The sequence below is a fragment of the Xenopus tropicalis genome, chromosome 8 (genome assembly GCF_000004195.4).
Source record: "Xenopus tropicalis strain Nigerian chromosome 8, UCB_Xtro_10.0, whole genome shotgun sequence".
Lineage (NCBI taxonomy): Eukaryota > Metazoa > Chordata > Amphibia > Anura > Pipidae > Xenopus > Xenopus tropicalis.
The window spans coordinates 125,760,573-125,781,652 of record NC_030684.2 but is presented as its reverse complement, the minus strand read 5'-3'; the positions used below and the strand labels follow the sequence as shown (position 1 = coordinate 125,781,652).

The 21,080-nt window shown below is 39.3% G+C and overlaps 1 protein-coding gene across 2 annotated transcripts in view; it reads right to left on the bottom strand.

Annotated features, from left to right (window-relative positions):
• Window positions 1-928: 928 nt before the first annotated feature.
• Window positions 929-21,080, bottom strand: part of cadm3 (cell adhesion molecule 3) — a 220,341-nt gene continuing 200,189 nt past the window's right edge. The window contains exons 8-10 of one of the 2 annotated variants that reach the window (XM_002937752.5): window positions 14,447-14,467; window positions 9,864-9,989; window positions 938-6,077 (exon numbers count right to left, since the gene is read on the bottom strand). In XM_002937752.5, coding sequence (XP_002937798.1) covers window positions 5,959-6,077; window positions 9,864-9,989; window positions 14,447-14,467 — 266 coding nt within the window. In that variant the 3' untranslated portion in view covers window positions 938-5,958. Of the gene's footprint in view, window positions 6,078-9,863; window positions 9,990-14,446; window positions 14,468-21,080 lie in introns of both variants that reach the window. The other variant, XM_002937753.5, reaches the window with a different exon arrangement.

The following is a 21,080-nucleotide window of genomic DNA, read 5'->3' as shown; positions in this document are numbered from 1 at the left end:
AGACCAGATAATAAACCCGACACTCCCCAACTTGCACATCTGAATGAAGCAGCAGCTTGCCTACTTGCCTCTACTTCACCCTACAAGGGGCGCCGCTGCCATAAGGCAAGTTGAGAAGCTTGCCTCTTAAGTTACCAGGAGTGGCAAAAAGCTACTCCAACTAACTTTTGGTTCTTTTTAGCGACACACCCCCTCCTTGATCCCTAGACTGCCTTGGGGCAGCACTAGCCTCTGTGCCCATCCTGAATACAATGCTGCAAAATACAGGAATTGCTGTATTCATGGGCTGGAAAGGAGCACAGAACAGCAATTCTGCTACCTACAGGGCATATATGTATAGGTATAATATAAAATACTACATGAAGACTGAGATCAAAAACACTTGGTGAAACTGTTCTGTTCCTTTTGTGCTCACCCTTATTATCCATAACCGTAGTTAATACTTGTGGAGCAGAAAGCATGTAGCTTTAGACTAAAAGTGACTGTGTACATGAAGCCTCGCGCTTATGGGGCTTCAGATCATTATTATGTAAATAAAAATACAAGTTGGTTGATGCATTTGTTTAGTTTTCTGTGACATGCACCAAGGCATTCTGCACACTGTAATCTATTGTAGACAAAATGACAAAAATGTGTCTTTTTAGAGCCTTTTCTTTACTAATTTCTATCCCACCCCCCGCCATGTTGCTAGCGTATATCCAGCGGCGCTAAAGCGCCTCCATAAAAATATATCACTTTGGTTATTGCGTTCATCTTTGATATTTGGACGGACTTTGAATGCGCACAAAGTTGATGCATCTGCCGCACAGATGCTCGTGAAGCAAATCAACTTTATTGGGAAGCGTGTGTTAGTTCATTCCCCCTGTGTCCCAACTACTGCAACATTGTCTGCCAATGCGAAAATGGAACAGAATTTGGAACAGTTGGAAGCCATTGGTCGTTTTTAATCATGCATGGTTATTTCATTTTAGTACATAAATATAACCCATTTGACAACATGGAGTTTTTTTTTTCGATTACATTTGGATTGTAAGATACCGTCATGGGAGGCACAATTCATAGCAGTTTGTATCTGGGATGACGTTGGACATCCTATATTGGTCACATAAAAAATAACACTATTATATTTGGGCTGCAATACAATCCATTTGTTAGCCGTTTAGAGCCAGACAATGAATTCATTCAATAAACAGAGTACTGCACTAACCTCCATATAGTAGATAGCACACATGTCCCCTCCATGGTTGGTGCGTTAACTAAAGCCTTTTAATCTATAAAGGGATATGTTCATAGCTATAAAAAAAAGAATCCAAGCTCTGCTTAGCAATTGGTTTGTATATATTTATTTGTTGTATAGTTCAATGAGAAATAATGGTTTATTACTGAGTTCCGTCAGCCTATTGTTGCCAACAACTCAACAACCCTTTATGGCAGTTGGGTATTTCATATAGTTCACTCTTGCTGGAATCTGTTTTATAGCCCAAGGAAGGCACCAACTAACACAACCCAACGCATTTTTCCCATGCTACAACCAATTACTTGGGCAAACAGTAAGTGTGGGCATAAAAAATGTTAGGTTGATTACTGATAAAACACTAAATAACTCAAAAGCGGTAAGACAAAAATTAAAAAAGACTATTTGTGAAACAGATTTATTTGACATCTGTAGGGGGAGTCATTTAAAAAAAAAAATCTGGACCCAGAGAAAAAGAACTGATGTTGATTAAAGGTGGCCATACACAGTATAATTCGCTTATTTACAGAGGCCACCAAATGAGTGAATATTTACCCTGATATACCCACCTTGGGTGGGCGATATTGTGCTAACAAATTTGTTTGGCCCTAGGGCCCAATGACCACATCAATCAACACCTGGCTGACCCGTCCAATCGACAACTGGCTGACTTTTGGCCAGATATCGGTTGGGTAGGGCCATTGGAGGGCAGATAAGCTGCCGAATTGATCTAAAGGACTGAAATTGGCAGCTGAAATCTGCCCGTGTATGGGCACCTTAAGGTTGATGGCCAAACCTGTTTCTATTTTAAATGGAGATGACCCCCCCCCCCAAAAAAAAATAGAATCTAAACTTGCTCAGAGTACTCCTCTGAGCACTTTTGATACAGACATTCATTTCTTTTTTAATTTTTGGTGGTTTCTGAGGTATAAGCAGTTTCAGCAGTTTTTTTTAATACCAACCTGAGTGTTCTTGACTCTTATCGCCTCCATAGCTAGTTAACGCCAGGGCCACTGACCCTCTTGACTTGCCTGGTATGAGCAGTAGAAACCTGGTAGTATCTCAGAAGCCATTCAAAATAGAAAACTAATGTTAACTCAGATGAGCAAGTTTAGATTTTTGGGGGGGGCGAGGTTTGGGGGAATAAGGTCTTCTATACCAAGGTCATAGCCATGCCCCACTATTCTGGTTGGTTCATTCAGACTCTTTGTTATGATTGGCTCATTGAGATTCAGTCAACAACCTTCTGGCTGTATGACAGGGGCATTCAAGTGTCATATCTTTTGTTGCCTACTAAAAAAGTACTACAATTTGCAACCCAGAAATAAACAACAATGCCAATACTTAAGTTTCTTTAATGAATTTGCTGTTTAAACATTCTTATTTGCAGTAAGGACGCCCCATTAACATCTGCCCAGGACACCATGGTTGCCAATCTAGAATTATTGCTTCTAAATTATCCTCCATCTCGTTCTGTCCCATTCTTCTGAATTTGTTGTGGGGGATAGGGAAATCCAAAATAAATGACAGGAATGGACACAGTAGAGGTTATAGATATTTCCAGATACCTGACAGTTTTGGATATATAAAATACACATTGAGTCACAGTACTCGAAAATTACTCATTCCCACAAAATAACCACGTGTATTGTAAATGGAAATATAACTTTGTTCTGAACCTTGGTCAAAAAATAACTTCTGTCCAACTCTACGATGCTCTATAGAAATATATCCTACTGAAATATGTTCTCCTGCTTCATAACTGCCCCTCCTTTGGGTTAAGGGGAGACCCTGACATTTCCTGAAGGACATTGGGAAGAAATCACATATTTAAGGGAATAAAGTAAATAATTAAAACCAAGACAACGGCTACATGTCCAACATAATAGCATAAAAAGTATCTGAGGTTTGGTCTTGGTGAGGTTGACATGTATTTTAGGGGTTCACCACCTCACTTATCTGTGCTTCTCTTTTACCTTAAGTTCCACTATTGCATTGTGCATCATCTTAGTCAACAAAATAAATGGCTTCCACCAATTCAATGACCTAAGAGGAACGATGGCCCCTTTAGTGGTTTGCAAAACTAAAAACTACGCCTAGCAATTGGCCAGTGGCCGCCCATAGTAAAAAAGGCAGAATGCTATGGAGCAAACAACTCTACAAATATGGCTTCCGAATGAAAGGTTGGAGTGATGGGACAGCTTTCTACTGGCCACTAAACCAAACCAGCCGTTAATGATGACCTCAATGTCTAGGGTATTGTTTCTAGTTTCCTTAACGTGATACAGAATATATTACATATTAACCACATCCATCCCCCAATGGGCCAGCAAACAAAGGAAAGTGAACATGGAGAGAGTAACAAACATATTAAGAACTACATTCATTAAACAGTCATTGAAACAACCAGAAATACAACATTGACCCTTTCAGCGGCCCCCATCTACCAGTGAAAGAATTCACAAATACTCTTGTAACCCAACCTATGTACATATATATATCTATTTATATATCGTTATGTTATAGCAAGTTAAAATCTATGGGGAAGCACCTGGTTGACTGAGTTTTAACGGGCAGCAATGTTCAAAAACAAGTTGCTTTCGTATGGAAGAGCGCACTTCACATAAAATATATGTTATATGTTTAGGTTATTGTCCTTCATTATTTACCCTTATAATACTTTGATTTATTCTTTAGCCTTATTCTATCTTCACACTTTTTGTATGTTGATCTATCTCCAACCCATTAGTACCTTGGTCTTCTGTACCACCCTACTGTCCATAGGTTTCATTCCCTAGGTTTTATTTGGTTATTTGCAGTTTTACTGATATACAAGTTGCTCTTGGACACAGGAGGCCTTGTTGCTAAGCATTACTGCCACTTTAATTCTACACAGGATGCAACAAATAACCATTTTTCTTAATGGTGCAATTAGAAGACCACAAAACAAAAATATACTATAAATAAAAGTCACCATGGTGGTGTCTTAATTGTATAACTTTTGATAGTTTAATTTGTTGTCTTCCTATGTAGAACATGACTGGAAGAGTTTGCATTGAGGTATGTGGTCCATAGCGTGTAAAAGTATGGGATGGAAGGGCACTTATAGCAAACATATGGCTTGTGATGACTATATACATTGTGACACATACAACAAACTACATACAGATGGAGCTGGCTAAGTTGATTTATTTAAAGCAGCCTCATATTTTGTTGCTATTAAATAGGGGCATATACATCAATACAGTCGTTATATATTGTGTACAAATGAACAAGTGTGTGTTGTTGTGTCGCTTGTGTGTTGTAATAGTTCTATATACAGATGGAACAGGCTTGATAAAATCATCTAGAACCACAATAATGCACAGTGTTTTGTGTGCATCAGTTGTATCAATAACGTCTGCTTTATCTTTGTGTGTGTGTGTGTAAATGGTAGAGTGTGTCTATACAAAAGTGTGCGCATGTATTTGACTATGAACCTAAGCGACACATTATTGGCAAGGTAAGAGTCACAATGCAACAAAACGATTTACACCAAGCCCGGTACATATGGAGTATGACACAATACATTGATTTATTGGTTTATATCATTATCTTTTCCATATGGCTGATGCTATAAATTGTTACCGGTTGGGCTATGTTTGCCAAGCAGAGATAAGCCCTGCATTTGAATGTGTTGGACTGAATGTGCCCTTGTCTTAAAAATGCTCAGGAAGTGTTTAATTACCATCTTTTTTGCCCTTGAGAGTATGGTAACTAGTCCTATGTGCTACAACCAGAACTCTACAACTGACCCACTATCTGGGATGGAACAAAGTGATTGGATCTGTGGCTGGGTTACTGATTTAATGGGAATACTTCATGGTTGGGCAACGATACAGAAAGCTTATATATTATATAATTAACACTTTGTCTTCTAATGTCCTTTTAAAACGGAGACCCTGATTATTAGTTATACTCATTTGGGCTCGCTGGCCACTTCATTTCATTGGAGGAAGGATTTTTTCCAGGGGGGGGGGGGGGGATGGCCAATGGTTCCATTCATTTATTATCTCACTGCCAAACCCTAAAATGGGTGTTTCCTTTATTTCCTACTTAATTGTATAACCCACACTCCTTCTTTAACTGCCTAAATCTCTGCAAACAAAAATGTAATTCTGGTGCCCCCCATATAGACACGACCCAAAGACATTCTTGGGGTAAAATAAACCAAACTTCTACCCTACCTGTTTCATTTACCCTAGCAACCAAAAACGGCAAATATGTTTAAATAATATCGTTTCCATCCCTCTCAACATTCCAAAGTAAAAAATAAAACTTTATACACATTTCAAAAGAAATGAAACCCCCCCCCCCAAAAAAAAGAGCTTAACTCACGATTATTATTTGTTTGTTAGATTAGTGCGTTCACCGAAGATATGTAGATTTTAAGCAAGCAATTTTTTTTATAGTTTTAAAAGTTTTTAGTAATAATTTGTTTTTACAAGTTCGTTTAAGAAGCATGATCTATGCATTCACTGTCTCTCTCTCTCTTTTTCTCTCTCTCTCTCCGGCACACTCTGTTCTTTTTTATAGCCGCCATCTTGCTTTGACTTGGTGAGAGAGAGTTTTCCTTGTGAATCAGATTTTCTTAATGTTGATTTGAATTTGTTCTGCAGGTGCATTTTTGTATCACATGTTGACCTCTTTGCCTTTGACTTGTCTTCAGGATTAAGGGTTGGAGCTTAAATGAAATATTCCTTCTTATCATCCGCTCCGCCTTGTCCACCCTCTGCATTGATGATGGCGGTATCAGCATCGGGGGCATCATCCGATCCCTTGGCCTCGTGGGTAAGATAGGTACCTGAGAAAGGACAGATAGACAACACTGCAGCTTCACCATTATCATCCTCATCATTCAAAGGTACTTGCAATAGAATACAAACCATCTTCTTATGGAAAGACCCTTACCTCAGCCATTCTAAGTCAACTGGTGGAGCATCACCTAACCAAACACTGTAGTATCTTTGTTTGTTCAAAAATAAAATTATTAGGGATAGAGTAGGACAAAATGGGACCCATGGCATGTCTGTTATTTGAAGTCCCATTGTTAGCGCTTCCCATAAACACACATGCAGGGTTGCCTTTAGTTGCAAGACTGTCCTAGTGCCCTACAAGCAGTTGTAGATAGAAAGAAGTTGCAGGTATTTAGGCAAGATGGCGATGGTAATTCTTTATAATGGTGTGGGCTATCCTGTGGTCTTTCCCTTTTTATTGAGAATATTAACAACACAAGGGCCATAGGTCAGTATATATTTTGCCCCTGGTCTGCTTCTACTAGAGTTGGCCTTGTACTTATGCTGTTGTGACTGAGTTTCCTAGCACTTAGAGACCTTTTACAACTGATAGGAAACTTGGGTGGCTGAAACAAAATCTGTAGCTGATTTAATTGTCCCTAATACATGTACTTAATGGAAAACCTTGCCATTTCTACCAGAACGAAGACTCATCTATAAAGGTTTCTAACTATTTACTTCTATTACTTCTACTACCTTTGTTCATTCATGGAGATGATGTCTTTAAGTGATTGATTTTAGTAGATGAGTCTTCCACATATAGTAAGAGATGGGTTCATAATGGGACAATGTGGTGTGCATTGAACATCTAGCAAATCCTATACTTCTACTGTATGTTAGAATAGGGACCTTCACTTCTTTGTACTTCTTCTTCTTTGGACTTCTTTGAGCATTTCTACAGCTAGGTAAAATCTTGTTTGTGACAGTTGCCCATGACTGTTCTTGGACCTTGGAAAGCTTCCTTATGTTTCCTTATGCGTAAGCTTACTTATGAAAACGTTTCAGGCAGAGGAAAGGCCACCATAGGCCTGAAACTATTGGATGGTGCTGTTTCCTCCACAAGGCTTCTGCCACTGTATTTACAAGCTGGCAACCTGTAATGTGCACCTATTGTTGCCCTAAAAAAGTGAGTGAGAGCTGAACCTTGCCATTTTTACTTCCTTATATTTTCTATATTTCTATTTTTCTACATTTACCATTCAGTGTAGTGTAGAGTCCCTTCTCCTCTACTCTTTCTACTAAACTGCTGCTTTGTGCAGAAACCTCACTCTATGGGGTTGATTAGGCAGTTTCCACTGGTTGTACCACCCAAAGACATCTCTGCATGTGTTTAATAGGCTATAGTCTGCATAGACTTAAGCTGGTTTTACTGTATTAATAGCACCTCTGGTCATCCTCTCCTTATAGAAATCCAAATTACAGGTCTCTAGGTTAATAACTGAGGCATTTGTAATTGTGGATTTTTTTCTAGACTTCGGTAAGTCCACAATAAATTTATTTTATACACTGGGGTTTATTTTTTTATCTGAACAGAACAAGCCATTCAGATCAACAGCTAAGTCTCCAGAAGACAGTGAATCTGAAGATGATACAATGATCTGAAAATGAAATTTCTACAAGTACAGTAACTCTGTGTTCAAATGGAGTCCATGTGATTATTTTATTATCTAATACAGGTATGGGACCTTTTATCCAGAATGCTCGGGACCTGGGGTTTTCCGGATAAGGGATCTTTCTGTAATTTGGATCTCCATAACTTAAGTCTGCTAAAAATCATTTAAATATTGAATAAACCCAATAGGCTTGTTTTGCCTCCAATAAAGATTAATTATATCTTAGTTGGGATCAAGTACAGGTACTGTTTTATTATTACAGAGAAAAGGGAATCATTTAACCATGAAATAAACCCAATAGGGCTGTTCTGCCCCCAATAAGGGGTAATTATATCTTAGTTGGGATCAAGTACAGGTACTGTTTTATTATTACAGAGAAAAGGGAATCATTTAACCATGAAATAAACCCAATAGGGCTGTTCTGCCCCCAATAAGGGGTAATTATATCTTAGTTGGGATCAAGTACAGGTACTGTTTTATTATTACAGAGAAAAAGGAATCATTTAAACATGTAATAAACCCAAATAGGGCTGTTCTGCCCCAATAAGGGGTAATTATATCTTAGTTGGGATCAAGTACAGGTACTGTTTTATTATTACAGAGAAAAGGGAATCATTTAACCATGAAATAAACCCAATAGGACTGTTCTGCCCCCAATAAGGGGTAATTATATCTTAGTTGGGATCAAGTACAGGTACTGTTTTATTATTACAGAGAAAAGGGAATCATTTAACCATGAAATAAACCCAATAGGGCTGTTCTGCCCCCAATAAGGGGTAATTATATCTTAGTTGGGATCAAGTACAGGTACTGTTTTATTATTACAGAGAAAAGGGAATCATTTAACCATGAAATAAACCCAATAGGGCTGTTCTGCCCCCAATAAGGGGTAATTATATCTTAGTTGGGATCAAGTACAGGTACTGTTTTATTATTACAGAGAAAAGGGAATCATTTAACCATGAAATAAACCCAATAGGGCTGTTCTGCCCCCAATAAGGGGTAATTATATCTTAGTTGGGATCAAGTACAGGTACTGTTTTATTATTACAGAGAAAAGGGAATCATTTAACCATTAAATAAACCCAATAGGGCTGTTCTGCCCCCAATAAGGGGTAATTATATCTTAGTTGGGATCAAGTACAGGTACTGGTTTATTATTACAGAGAAAAGGGAATCATTTAACCATGAAATAAACCCAACAGGGCTGTTCTGCCCCCAATAAGGGGTAATTATATCTTAGTTGGGATCAAGTACAGGTACTGGTTTATTATTACAGGAAAAAGGGAAATTATTTTAAAAAATTTGAATTATTTGCTTATAATGGAGTCTGTGGGAGATGGCCTTTCCATAATTTGGAACTTTCTGAATAACGGGTTTCCGGATAAGGGATCCCATACCTGCAATTAGAAATATGCGTCACCCCCAGAAAACTGGGGACCCGGGGATGACACGGATATACATTTTTGATGTTAGTATCCTTGCAATGGCTTTACTTTAGTGTATACAGAAGATTATAATGGATTTCACGTGCATGTCATCTTCTTATTGTCACTAACCTATGTCACCATCATCCACACATCTAAACTGTCATTCTTAATCTTCGTACCGTTTAACAAATGTGTTTTTGTTGAAACCGTGAGTTGTTTGCAGCTGCGCTCCTGCAGGAAATCACCTTTCCATTTGTCGTTATTGATGCCATGATTGCTCTGCTAAAGGTTCACCAAGCTCCTTTCTAATTATTAAAAGATGATGTTGTTCCAACTGAAATGCACCTTTAAATTGCACTCTTTTCCTAGTTATTCCTACGAAGGCATTCTTATTTAGCAGCAGATATTTTATTGTTTCTATCAGAAATATACTGCTGCTACGGTCTTCCTTTTTCTAATGGCATGATAGATCTGATTAACTGATAATACTGAGACTTGGTATTTACTTCCTTCCTTTAACATAAACAGTGTTATCAAGCTGTGTGGCAGATAGGACACACGCAGCAACAGACATGTCAAGATTAATGATAGTCTATCTCCCAAGCCCAAATAGTCTATTGTTGCTGTCCTCAGTCCAATCATTTTCTCGGTGCGTGAAAGACAGGATTATGTGCAATCCAGCCACATACATGGCCACAAATGCAGCGATGCCCAAGAACTGCATAAAGAGGCATTGCAGGGAGGATCTTACCTTTGTGTCTGATCAAGTAGCGTCCAAGGACAATGAGCAAGCAGAAGAGTAGAAAGGCAATCACGGCTACGACTCCTCCGATGACAGCATGATCTATGCTGGAGGTGGAGGGGATAGGGCTTGGGTCTGATGGGAGGCATTGAATATCAAATTAAAAAAAAAAAAGAAGGGATAATGTTTAAGAAAGAAACATGAGAAAGAAAAAAATGAGATGCAGTTTTAGAAGAAGAGAAGAACAGATGGAAGTGGGGCAGCAAGACAGAAGATATGGCCGAGAGAAGATGAAGAGACAATGCAGAAGACAGGGACAGTTTGAAAGATAAAGAGCAGAGATGATATAGATATACAGAGTTAGAAAGTTGTGGATGAATTGGATAATGTAAGAAATGTAGAAAGTAGAAGGTTTATTAATAAAGATGAAAAATGACAATAGGAGAAGAGGAAGGCAATAAGGAAGCAATGGTGGGAAACATACAGTACAGATGTTATAAGAAGACAATAGAAACACAGGCAAAGAAATCAAAAGGTTCCAGATGGACAGAGAATCAGACATGAAAGGAAGGGGGGGGGGGGACAAACCAACAAGAAAAGATGAAGGAGGGGGAGACAAAATGTGGAGAAGAGAAAGAGAATATTAAAAAATGAATTTCACAGCAAAAGCACTGTCATTACTAGCTAGAACTACAGGCACTGAAGGAGAGGTATTAATTAGAATTGACAGGAAGATTCGTCTAATGAGAGGCTTTCAAGTAACTCGGTACATGTCAGGCACTGCGCAGGATGGCGTTCCTAGTATCACCAGGTAATCCGTGTGGGTTTTCTATCAGAGTAACACCAACAAGTACTTTATACTGAGTAGAAATGGATTTCCATATAAAAGGTCATGGTGATTAAAACCATTTCTAACATTTTAAAAAAAAATATGAGCACAAGAAGAAAAAACATTATCATGGGAAAAACCCCAATCATTTCAGTGAATATTCCCCTTAGGGTAACATATTTAATATATATATAAGAAACCCATTATTTGTTGGTGTTACTTGTCCTTTACAGGAGAACTAAACATAACCAATGCATATTTAGACACCACCTACCAAGACCAGGCCCATTTTACCTTCTGAACTGTACCAAAGCGACTCCCCAAAAACTCTTCCCTGTACCAAAGCAACTCCCAAAAACTTCCCTGTACCAAATCTTCAATTGCAGAGCTGTGCAGGAGTTCACTGCCGCCATGTTTGGCCAAGATCAGTTTACATCGTGCACTTTTCTGCTCTGCAATCAATGCCAGGGAGCCATAAACCGAAAATGAGGCATCAAATATGGCAGCTGCTCGACATGAGGAGAACCTTTGGTGCTGTTCTACAAGGGGCTGTGTAGGGAGGCTGGTGGGTAAAACTGCATGGATGTTTAGTTCTCCTTCAACAAAGAAAATAGCCATGGGATTCTGAAATGTTAATTCTCATGGAACAATAATACTGTCTTCATGCACACAAACATACATCTAGGGTATAGTAGGGTATAGTTTCATGTGATGAGTTAGTGTAGCTGCCATCGCAGTTTCTGTAGTGAGTAAAAATGGCGTAGGAATGGGAACTAGTGATGAGCGAATTTGTCCCGTTTCGCTTCGCCATTAAATTTGCGAAACGGCAACACGACTGCACCCTTTTTTAACGAGAATGCGCCCAATTTGACATAACCGCGCCTGGTTTTGACGCGGGCGCACCCTTTTTGGCACGACTGCGCCCAATTTGAAGTGCGACAATGGCGAAATGCGGAAATTTGCTGCAAATTCGCTCATAACTAATAGGAGCCAGATATTAGGATGATGAGTAGGATTATATGAAGTGTATTATATGAATGTATAGTGTTGGGGAGAGGGAAATGATAAGCACCAAATCTACATAATGCTTAGGGCCCATACTTGTATATTCCTCTATATTGGGGTGAATCTGCTTTCCAGTTAAGGGGAAGTTTCACTTTATATTTGATTTTAAAATGATATAAACGAACCACAGAATGCTAAGCATTAACAGGAAAATGCTAGGCTGAGGGGGAACATGACTACACTTGGGAAAATGTTCCGTAAATTGTGCTTTTTGATCAAATTATAGAAAGCGACTTCGGAACCGCTAACAACTGTTCCCTACGGTGCCTACGATGCACGCATTGCAGCTCAGTTTCCCTGTTATAGCACCAACATAAAGTGAATGGCGTTACCTGGCTACCTGCGACATTCGCTCAAGTGTCCTCCAGTATTGAAGCACCATTTCTCTCAATACTGCTTAGTGCTTCTTCTATACCTTCACTGAAAACTCCTGTCACTTATCCTTTTATTTACTCTCAAATCTCATTGTTTTCAGGTAAAAACAAACCAATGTTTTTATGTTCATTCTTAATCCTTTCTTTAAAAAGCTATTTAATTAGCAGCACTTATAAAACCATATTAACATTTAAAAGCCTATCTAACAAATTGTTCATACTCCATTTCCAGCCCATAACGCCACCTGGGTTGCACAGTCAGGGTGATGAGGAGTAAGGAGAAGAACCATATTGTTTTGTTTTTTTCCAAACAGAAACAATTTGAGAGTATTGCCCCCACTGCCCAGCCCTGGTGGTATAATTGGCTGAAAAGGAGTCTGAACAACTTGCTTACTTTTTGTCCTTGTGACCAATGAATGCAGTCTGAAATAGCAAAATCAATGGATCATTTAGACTCTTATGGGGTACTGTAAACAATGATCTTGTCTAGTAACCCATATCAGCAGGTAGCATTCATTGCTGTTTTAAAAGACACCTGATTGGTTGCAATAGCTTCTTAGTTGTGAACAAGCTTTTGTCTTTTCATTACATTATCCTATATAGGCTCATTTGCAAATTTATAATACCCATATAGCTAAGCCCTTGAGGGGCTGTTATTTTAACCATTTTATAAAATAAAATTCTGATTAAAGTAAAGCAATTAATGCCCTAAGTAAACAACAGGGCCAATATAAGATTATAGGGCATCGGTTCTCAACCTGTGGGTCGGGGCCCCTTTGGGGGTCGAACAACCCTTTCTTAGGGGTCGCCTAAGACCATTGGAAACACATATTTCTGATGGTCTTAGGAACCAGGACACTGCTCCTCTATGGTTGGGGGTCCCCACTAGTGATGGGCGAAATGTTTCGCCAGGCACGGATTCGCGGCGAATTTCCGTGTTTCACCATTGGCGGATTGTTTCGCGAAACGGATGAAAAAATCCGCTGCGGAAAAATTAGTCACACGTCCAAAAATTGTCGCCCGCGTCAAAATAATAGTCGCGGGCGACAAAATAATAGCCGCATCAAAATAATAGCCGTGGGCGAAAAATTCGCCAATCTTTCAAGAGATTCGCGAAACGGCGAAAATGTCGCACGTCAAAAAAAATTGTCGCGCGGCTATTATTTTGTTGCCCGCAGCTATTATTTTGTCACGCAGCTATTATTTTGTCTGCGGGCGACAAATTAATAGCCGCGCGACGAAAGAATAGCCGCGCGACAATTTTTTTTGACGTGCGACATTTTCGCCGTTTCGCGAATCTCTTGAAAGATTGGCGAATTTTTCGCCGAAGCAGAACGGGACAGATTCGCTCATAACTAGTCCCCACAACAAAAGGAACTGTGTTAAAGGGTCACGGCATTAGGAAAGCTGAGAACGACTGTTATAGGGGAACAAAAGCAATTCAGGAAAGGTAGAAAGGAAGCAATGTGTATTGGCTAGGAGTTGAATAAACATCTCCAACGCTGATCCTTACTATAGATTATAGCAGCTAGTCTATAGGGCCAGCATAGAACGCATAGAACAGATTTGGGCAGGAAAGGGAAGGAACTGGAGAACCCACAGAGATTAGGTCCCACCTATACTTCCCCTGGTTTCTTGTAGGACAACAAGAAACCCTGAGATGATATATTTGAACACTTTTATCTAATGAGGACCGATAAATAGAACTCACCAGTATTATATGGTTAAATTAGACATTGGTCACAGCACAAGAACAAAAGTAACTCTGAAAGGAGCCTACTAATTTAGCAGCTCTTGGTAGGAACACTGGAATAAAAGTAGAACATCTGACAGATTCTGATAACAAGAAAACTGTTCTTCTGCTGTCCTACAGTGTGTATCATTCCCCACAATCTATATGATTGGAAGTTCATGTTATAGCGTACCAATTTCAGACTATTGCTGCCATTCTCCTCTGTTCTGTCTAGATCTTTAAAACTCATCACTAGGGGTCCAGAAACGGTTGACAGCTGTGCTAGGCTCCATAATAGGATGTGATAACTATGAGAATTTCTGCTCAATGGTTCAAAATAATAGTCCCTTTTTGAGGAAACTTGACAAATAACTTGCACCCTGATGGGTAACCATTTGAGTGTGTTAATTTTATGTATGTAAACTGATGTCGATCAAGTGACAAAGGACTATTTTAGTGTTTTTGCTAGGTGAGACTTTATATTTGAGTGCACGGGACTGCATTATTCTCAGAATTAACATGTTTAGCTTTCCTATTAACATGCATTTATGTACAAAGCCAACAGAAACTCAAGAAGCGAAGGGAAGGATACCTGTATGCGATACCGGGGCATCTGTGGATGGGTTATGAGGTCAGGACAGTTCACCCCACACACAGCGAGCAGGAATATGGACAGGTGACAATGGATGAAGCATTAGGGAGGGAAAAATGAGACATGGTAAAATGACAGGCAATGGGTTTAGCAATAGCTAGTCCTCTCGCAGTAGAAATTAGACGTTTAGAATTTGACAACAGTAATACCAAGGACGGAAGCAGCAGTTAGTCTACATGCTCATAATGGACGGTATGTTATATTTTTGTATAATATTTTGGTCTTCCGCAGTTATAGAAGAGAAGCCCAAATGGTGGCAAAGTGGTCAGATTTTCATTGAAAGGGGCTCGTGCCCCAGTGTCTCTTATTTTATCAAACACCTCTTGCCATTTTGCCAAGTCTTGAGGTATATCTTCCAACAGATCCAATATAGAAATAAAATGTATACAATGAATATCACATTTGTATTCCCACATAAAAACAATGTATGAAATATTGTTTTATCATTTTCAGAAACTTTCAAATGGAAATGGCAAACAATTGCAGTTTTAGAATAACTTAACCATCAATAATATTCAATTACTATATGAAAATTATTATTGCTAACATGTATTTCTATCTTAGGGTTTCAAAGAAGATCTAAAGCTGTCTTGCCATTGACTATATGTATCTGCCCCTTGTGATCCAGGCTGTAAGATATCTAAAGATGGACACACTCTTGCTTAACACTTTAGAGGTTGCCATGGAGATGGAGATGGCAAATGAGTTTTGGTTCTTTGTTCTAGACCTTGGTAAAAGCTTCAGACACTGCACACAGATTATATAAAACATGGCTCATTTCACTTTGTATTTGAATTTATTAGAGGTTGTTTTTTGATGTGCACTTGGTTGACAAACAAGGAGGATGCCTCGGAAAATTTGTGCTGACGAATACATCAAGCAGCAAAGGGATCAGCAATGCGTAACCCTTCAACTACCAGAAGCTGGCCGGCTGACAAATAGGACGTTAAAACAAAATTAAAAAGCATGTGCTTCCCATTCACGGTATTCAGTCATATAAGAAATGTATATTTTGCTGTGTTTTGACTTGTTTGACAAACAAGAAAGATGGCTGCTCTTGTGTACTTTGTCAGGGCCGGTTGCTATGGTGATGGTGCTGATAAAGCCTTGGACATTTTTGTAATTCCATTATCTATATAGCTAAACCAGACATTACATTATGTTCGGCTGTATAACAGGACAAAGCATTTGAGATATAAACACAGCTAAATAGTTTCACCATCCATTAGGATCCGGACTTAAAATTTTAGATGCGGAAATAAACTTTCTAAATCCTTTTCACATGGATAATGCAGCTAGAGGCACTATCTCCATAAAATGTTCCCTTGCTTAATTATGCTTAGTGCCGGAGAAGTCACCAGTATGGGCTCCGTATATACGAGCTATGACGGAGCTATAGCACTGTGCCCATCTTGCCAGTGTGCCTTGTCTTAGTCACATCTTCAGTGATATCAGACCGTACCAAGACATTTTTATTACTATAGGTTCCATGCAGAATGTTGCCACTTTGCAGAGTGATTTGCTTAAACTGGAGAAACTGGGCAGCAAAATGGCAAATGAGGTTCAATGCTGATAAATGCAAGGTTATGCACTTCTGAAGAAATAACAAATTCTATTTATACACTAAATGGTATGGTGTTAGGTGATCTGGAAATTTGTGTGGATAACACAATGTGCAACTCTAGGCAGCGTATATAGTCTTGCATAAAATATGTCATAGACATAAGGATAAAAATATAATATTGTCTCTTTGTATATGCCTGGTAAGGTATTATCTTCATTATTCAGAGCGGTTCTTGGCTCCAGTCCTTAAGAAGGAAATTTATGAGCTGGAGAGAGTGCAGGGATGTGCAATTAAACTGGTAAAGGGGATGGAAGAATTACAGGAAAATTAAAACTAAAGAAGTAGGGTATAAATACAGCACATAATGTTTTTGCTTCTGTACCAGCCCAAGAGACCCACAGCCCTTTAGCAGGGAAGATCTATGCCCCCAAAGATGCCCCAGTAGCCCCCCATCTTCTGTTCTGCTGATTCCCTACAAATGCTCTGTGCTTCTGTCAGTTACTGAGCTTAGGGAGCTATGAAGGAGTTGCCACTTTGCAGTTGCAATTTTGCCAAAATTGGAGAAACTGGGCAGCAAAATGGTAAATGAGGTTCAATGCTGATAAATGCAAGGTTATTCACTTCTGTAGAAATAACAAATTCTAGTTATACACTAAATAGCATGGTGTTAAGGGATCTGGAGATTTGTGTGGATGACACAATGTGCAACGCTAGGCAGTGTATATAGTCTTGCATAAAATATGTCATAGACATATGGATAAAAATATAATATTGTCTCTTTATATATATATATAAAGTAAGGTCTTATCTTCATTATGCAGAGCGGTTCTTGGCTCCAGTCCTTAAGAAGGATATTTATGAGCTGGAAAGAGTGCAGGGATGTGCAATTAAACTGGTAAAGGGGATGGAAGAATTACAGGAAAATTAAAACTAAAGAAGTAGGGTATAAATACAGCACGTAATGTTTTTGCTTCTGTTCCAGCCCAAGGCAACCACAGCCCTTTAGCAGGGAAGATCTGTGCCCCCAAAGATGTCCCTAGTAGCCCCCCATCTTCTTTTCTGCTGATTCCCTACACATGCTCTGTGCTTCTGTCAGTTACTGAGCTTAGGGACCAACACACAATATACTGTTTAGTTCTTCTTTAAACTCTGAGGAAAGACTGTCAAGGTTGAGGTTGTTTTCTCTGGAGAAAAGGCGCATTAATCTACCAGCCCAAGACACCCACAGCCCTTTAGCAGGGAAGATCTGCCCCCAAAGATGCCCCCAGTAGCCCCCCATCTTCTTTTCTGCTGATTCCCTACACATGCTCTGTGCTTCTGTCAGTTACTGAGCTTAGGGACCAACACACAATATACTGTTTAGTTCTTCTTTAAACTCTGAGGAAAGACTGTCAAGGTTGGGGTTGTTTTCTCTGGAGAACAGGCGCATTAATATCTACATTAAAGGGCATTATAGAAAGGTAACCTTTTATCAAATAGAGAAGAACAAAGAACCAGAGCCCCCCCCCCCCCTTTCCATTAGAGGAACGGAGGTTCCATTTGAAGCAGCGTAGGGGGTTCCTGAGGGCAGTGAGGTTGGGGAATGCCCTTCCTAGTGATGGGGTAATGGCAGATTCTGTTAATGCCTATAAGAGGGGCCTGGATGAGTTCTTGATCAAGCATTATAATCAGAATACAGAGATACAGAGACACATACGACTAGTTTTATAGTTCAGTGATATAATATTCTTTAATAAACTCACACTCATAGTATTGTGGCGGAAATACATTTCTAGGAGTAGAATATATTTTTCTTTTATATTGCCTTAATATGAATAAGGTTATTTAGCAAAACAAATCTAGGTAAGTAGTAAAGTGCACCATATATACAGCAGTGCATTTTTCTAACATGTTATATATATATATATATATATATATTATACACTCATTTCCCCCCTTTAAAAACCCAGCACGGCTCAGGCTGTGAAACATTAAACAGATATAAATAGCTGAACTAACAATATAGTGTTTAACAGCAATATCCAACAGAGTTATTGCCTTGTTAAATTAAATTAAAAATCTGAACTTGTACAAGGAGGAAGAGGAGGAGGGGGGGGGGGGTTCTGGCTGGACTTTATTCTTTATTCTCACAGGCACAGAAGCACTTTCAGACTGTTATTATGCTCTACTTTCTTTACAACAGAATATACAAAATGTAAATTTATTACATAAAGCCATCATTTACATTTGATTGATCTCCGAGGCGTAGGGGGTTTGCTTTCCGTTGTGAAGTTAACCCCCCCACGTATTTAATATTCCAGCTTCAACTCACAGAACAGAGGGGGTTAAAGCAAAACCGGCTAAAATTCCCTAGTGACTCAAAAGTAATAACCAACACAATAATTTCCCATTAAAAAGCCACTTTCCTATAGTGGCCTCCTCTATAATTCTCCCATTGATTTCCTTGAAGGGGCAGAAATAACTCTTCAAATTAAACAATCGTCGGACAAATTAAATTCTGAAAGCACTCGAAGGGAAGTGCTATTAATCGATGCCAACTTCTCGCTGTTTAATACACAAACGTATTCAAAGAAAAGAGGTTTTGTTCTCTTGATTAGCATTGAAACGGGACACTGAGCCGAAGGAAATTGATTATGTTGCGCGATGATCGTTGCGTTGGTTCTAATTAGAAAAAAAGGCGACAGGATGGACGAGCCCAGTGCTGATAGGATATTGTTTGGGTTGGATAATCCACATGATCCCCTTTATTCCGCCAAAATATGCAGGGAGGTGGTTGGGGGAACTTTGAAAGGCAGATTATGGGTTTGAACTGTTACCGCTTGCTAAAACTTGACTGAGATTTTCAGATTTAACCATTTATTGCCCAATTTTATTCTCAAAGCTGCGACCATTTAGGATTCCCCAGGTCCATTTTTGAATTGGCCCCAAGGCACTAAAGGTCGATAACGCTTATTGCATGCTTTTTTGCGTTAAAAAGCACGCGATAAATAAGTATCAATTCATCAGTCATTTTGCATGTGTTATTCCCATGCGTTATTTACCTCGCATTGCGTTAATTCTCATATAGATATAATACTAACGCATGATTCACAAACACATATGAAGCGCTAAATATCGCATTAGTCTGTGCGAATATTAACACCTACTTGGGGCAGGCGGTAATTATAGAAAAGTACAGTTCATGAGCTTTTGGCAATAAAATATGGACTTTGCAGTGGGATTTATTCAAGTCTGTGTTGGCCCCAGAGTGATGCAGCCGCCAGTTTGCAGGGAAATGGGCATTTTCAAAAAAGTAGTTTTCCGAAAGTAATGGTTAAGTGCGCTAATATAGCACGCGGTGAAATATATCGCGCGCAGTGGGAAATAACGCACACAGCGGAAATTAACACAAGAAAAACACTCATCACAAGTAAAATACAGCAAAGAACATCGCGTCATAACTTTTAGTGAATCGTGCATTAAGCCGCAAAAAATAAGAAGCAATACAATTTTTAACGCATGCTATAAATAGCGCTCATTTTAACGCCCTTTAGTGAATCAACCCCTTAATCTATTAGATGTAGATAGGTGGGCTCAACTCTTCTTACCGGGGGGTTGGAATCAGGACCAAGGAGCAAGCTGAGTACAGAATGACCAATACATGGTATACAAGGGGTTAAGAAAGCAAAAGGTCATATTCAGGCAAAAGGTCGAGGCAGGCAGCAATGAACGTAGCCAGGGACAAGGCAAAAAAGTCAGGAAACCAGAAGATCAAGTCAGAACAGCAATTCAGGTGCACCCAGGAACTTCATGAAGAAAGAACTATATCGGGCATTGGACCTGGGTCTTTGGCGTCTATTTATTTAGAATTCTAGGATCAAGTGTGGCCATGTCACATGTCTACGTGATGAGCACCAGCGCCACACTGCCATCTTGGACATGGCCCGGTTGCTCCTGACACTAATCCACTTTATGGCTTTCAAATAAATCACCTTTTCCAGCACACAACTGAAAATGCCATCTGGTGGTTGGGTTCATTGTCAGGCTTCAGTTTTATCGTCCCTCTTATGTATTTATTGCCTTATCTTTCAGTTCAGCCCCTTTACTATTCACCTTCCATTCTGACGTCCAAACTGCTCCTTGGCTGCTAGGGCAATTACACACAAGCAACTAGCAGTTACAATGCTAAGGGGCTTATGTAATAAAATGTACAAGTTTTCCCAGGAGCAGCAACCCTTAGCAACCAATCAGGAGGTAGTATTTACTGGTCACCTGTTCAAAAGCAAACATCCTATTAGTTGCTATGGCCTATTATTTCTGGGCAAATGTATTACCTATCTAGAGAGCTAGAACAAAAAAATAAAACATAAAGACCAGTTGTAGTTTTAGAAGGTCACCATCACGCAAATATTAAAGAGCAACATCCATGGCATAATACCCAGTTACAGCCAATCTTCCCTTGGTAGGGGGCCAAAAAGTTGCAGCACTCCTTCTGCCAAGTAAAAAACTGTGTTGATTGAGATAATAATTTGGGTGCCCTTTCTCAAGCACCCCCATTTATAGCCATATGCATTCAGTCCCAATAATGGTTTAGTGGAACACAATCACTTATTTAGACAGTAAATAGATCCAGAGGTATAAACTTGGACCTAGCAAGGTTGTGGGCAGGACTATTGCTATTCACATTCGCACATTAGCAGAAACATTGTGCCCCAGTTCAGTGTTTCCAGACATTTGTGGGGGGGGGGGGGGCAATTCATGCTGAACTACAAATAAATATGGACTTTAGGATAAATAAATCTAAAGCAACTGGACTTGTTTGGTAATCATTGAAGAAGTTTAACTACTCATCCGAGCAGCTTCTTCAGTTCTTCAGTTGAACTGAAGAAGCTGCTCGGATGAGTAGTGAAACGTCTTCAACGATGGCCAAACAAGTCCAGTTGCTTTACATTTATTTATACTAGATATACCATGACCTGGATGAATAAAAATCTTCATAGACATGGACTTAAGGGTTAAAGTTTAAACAGG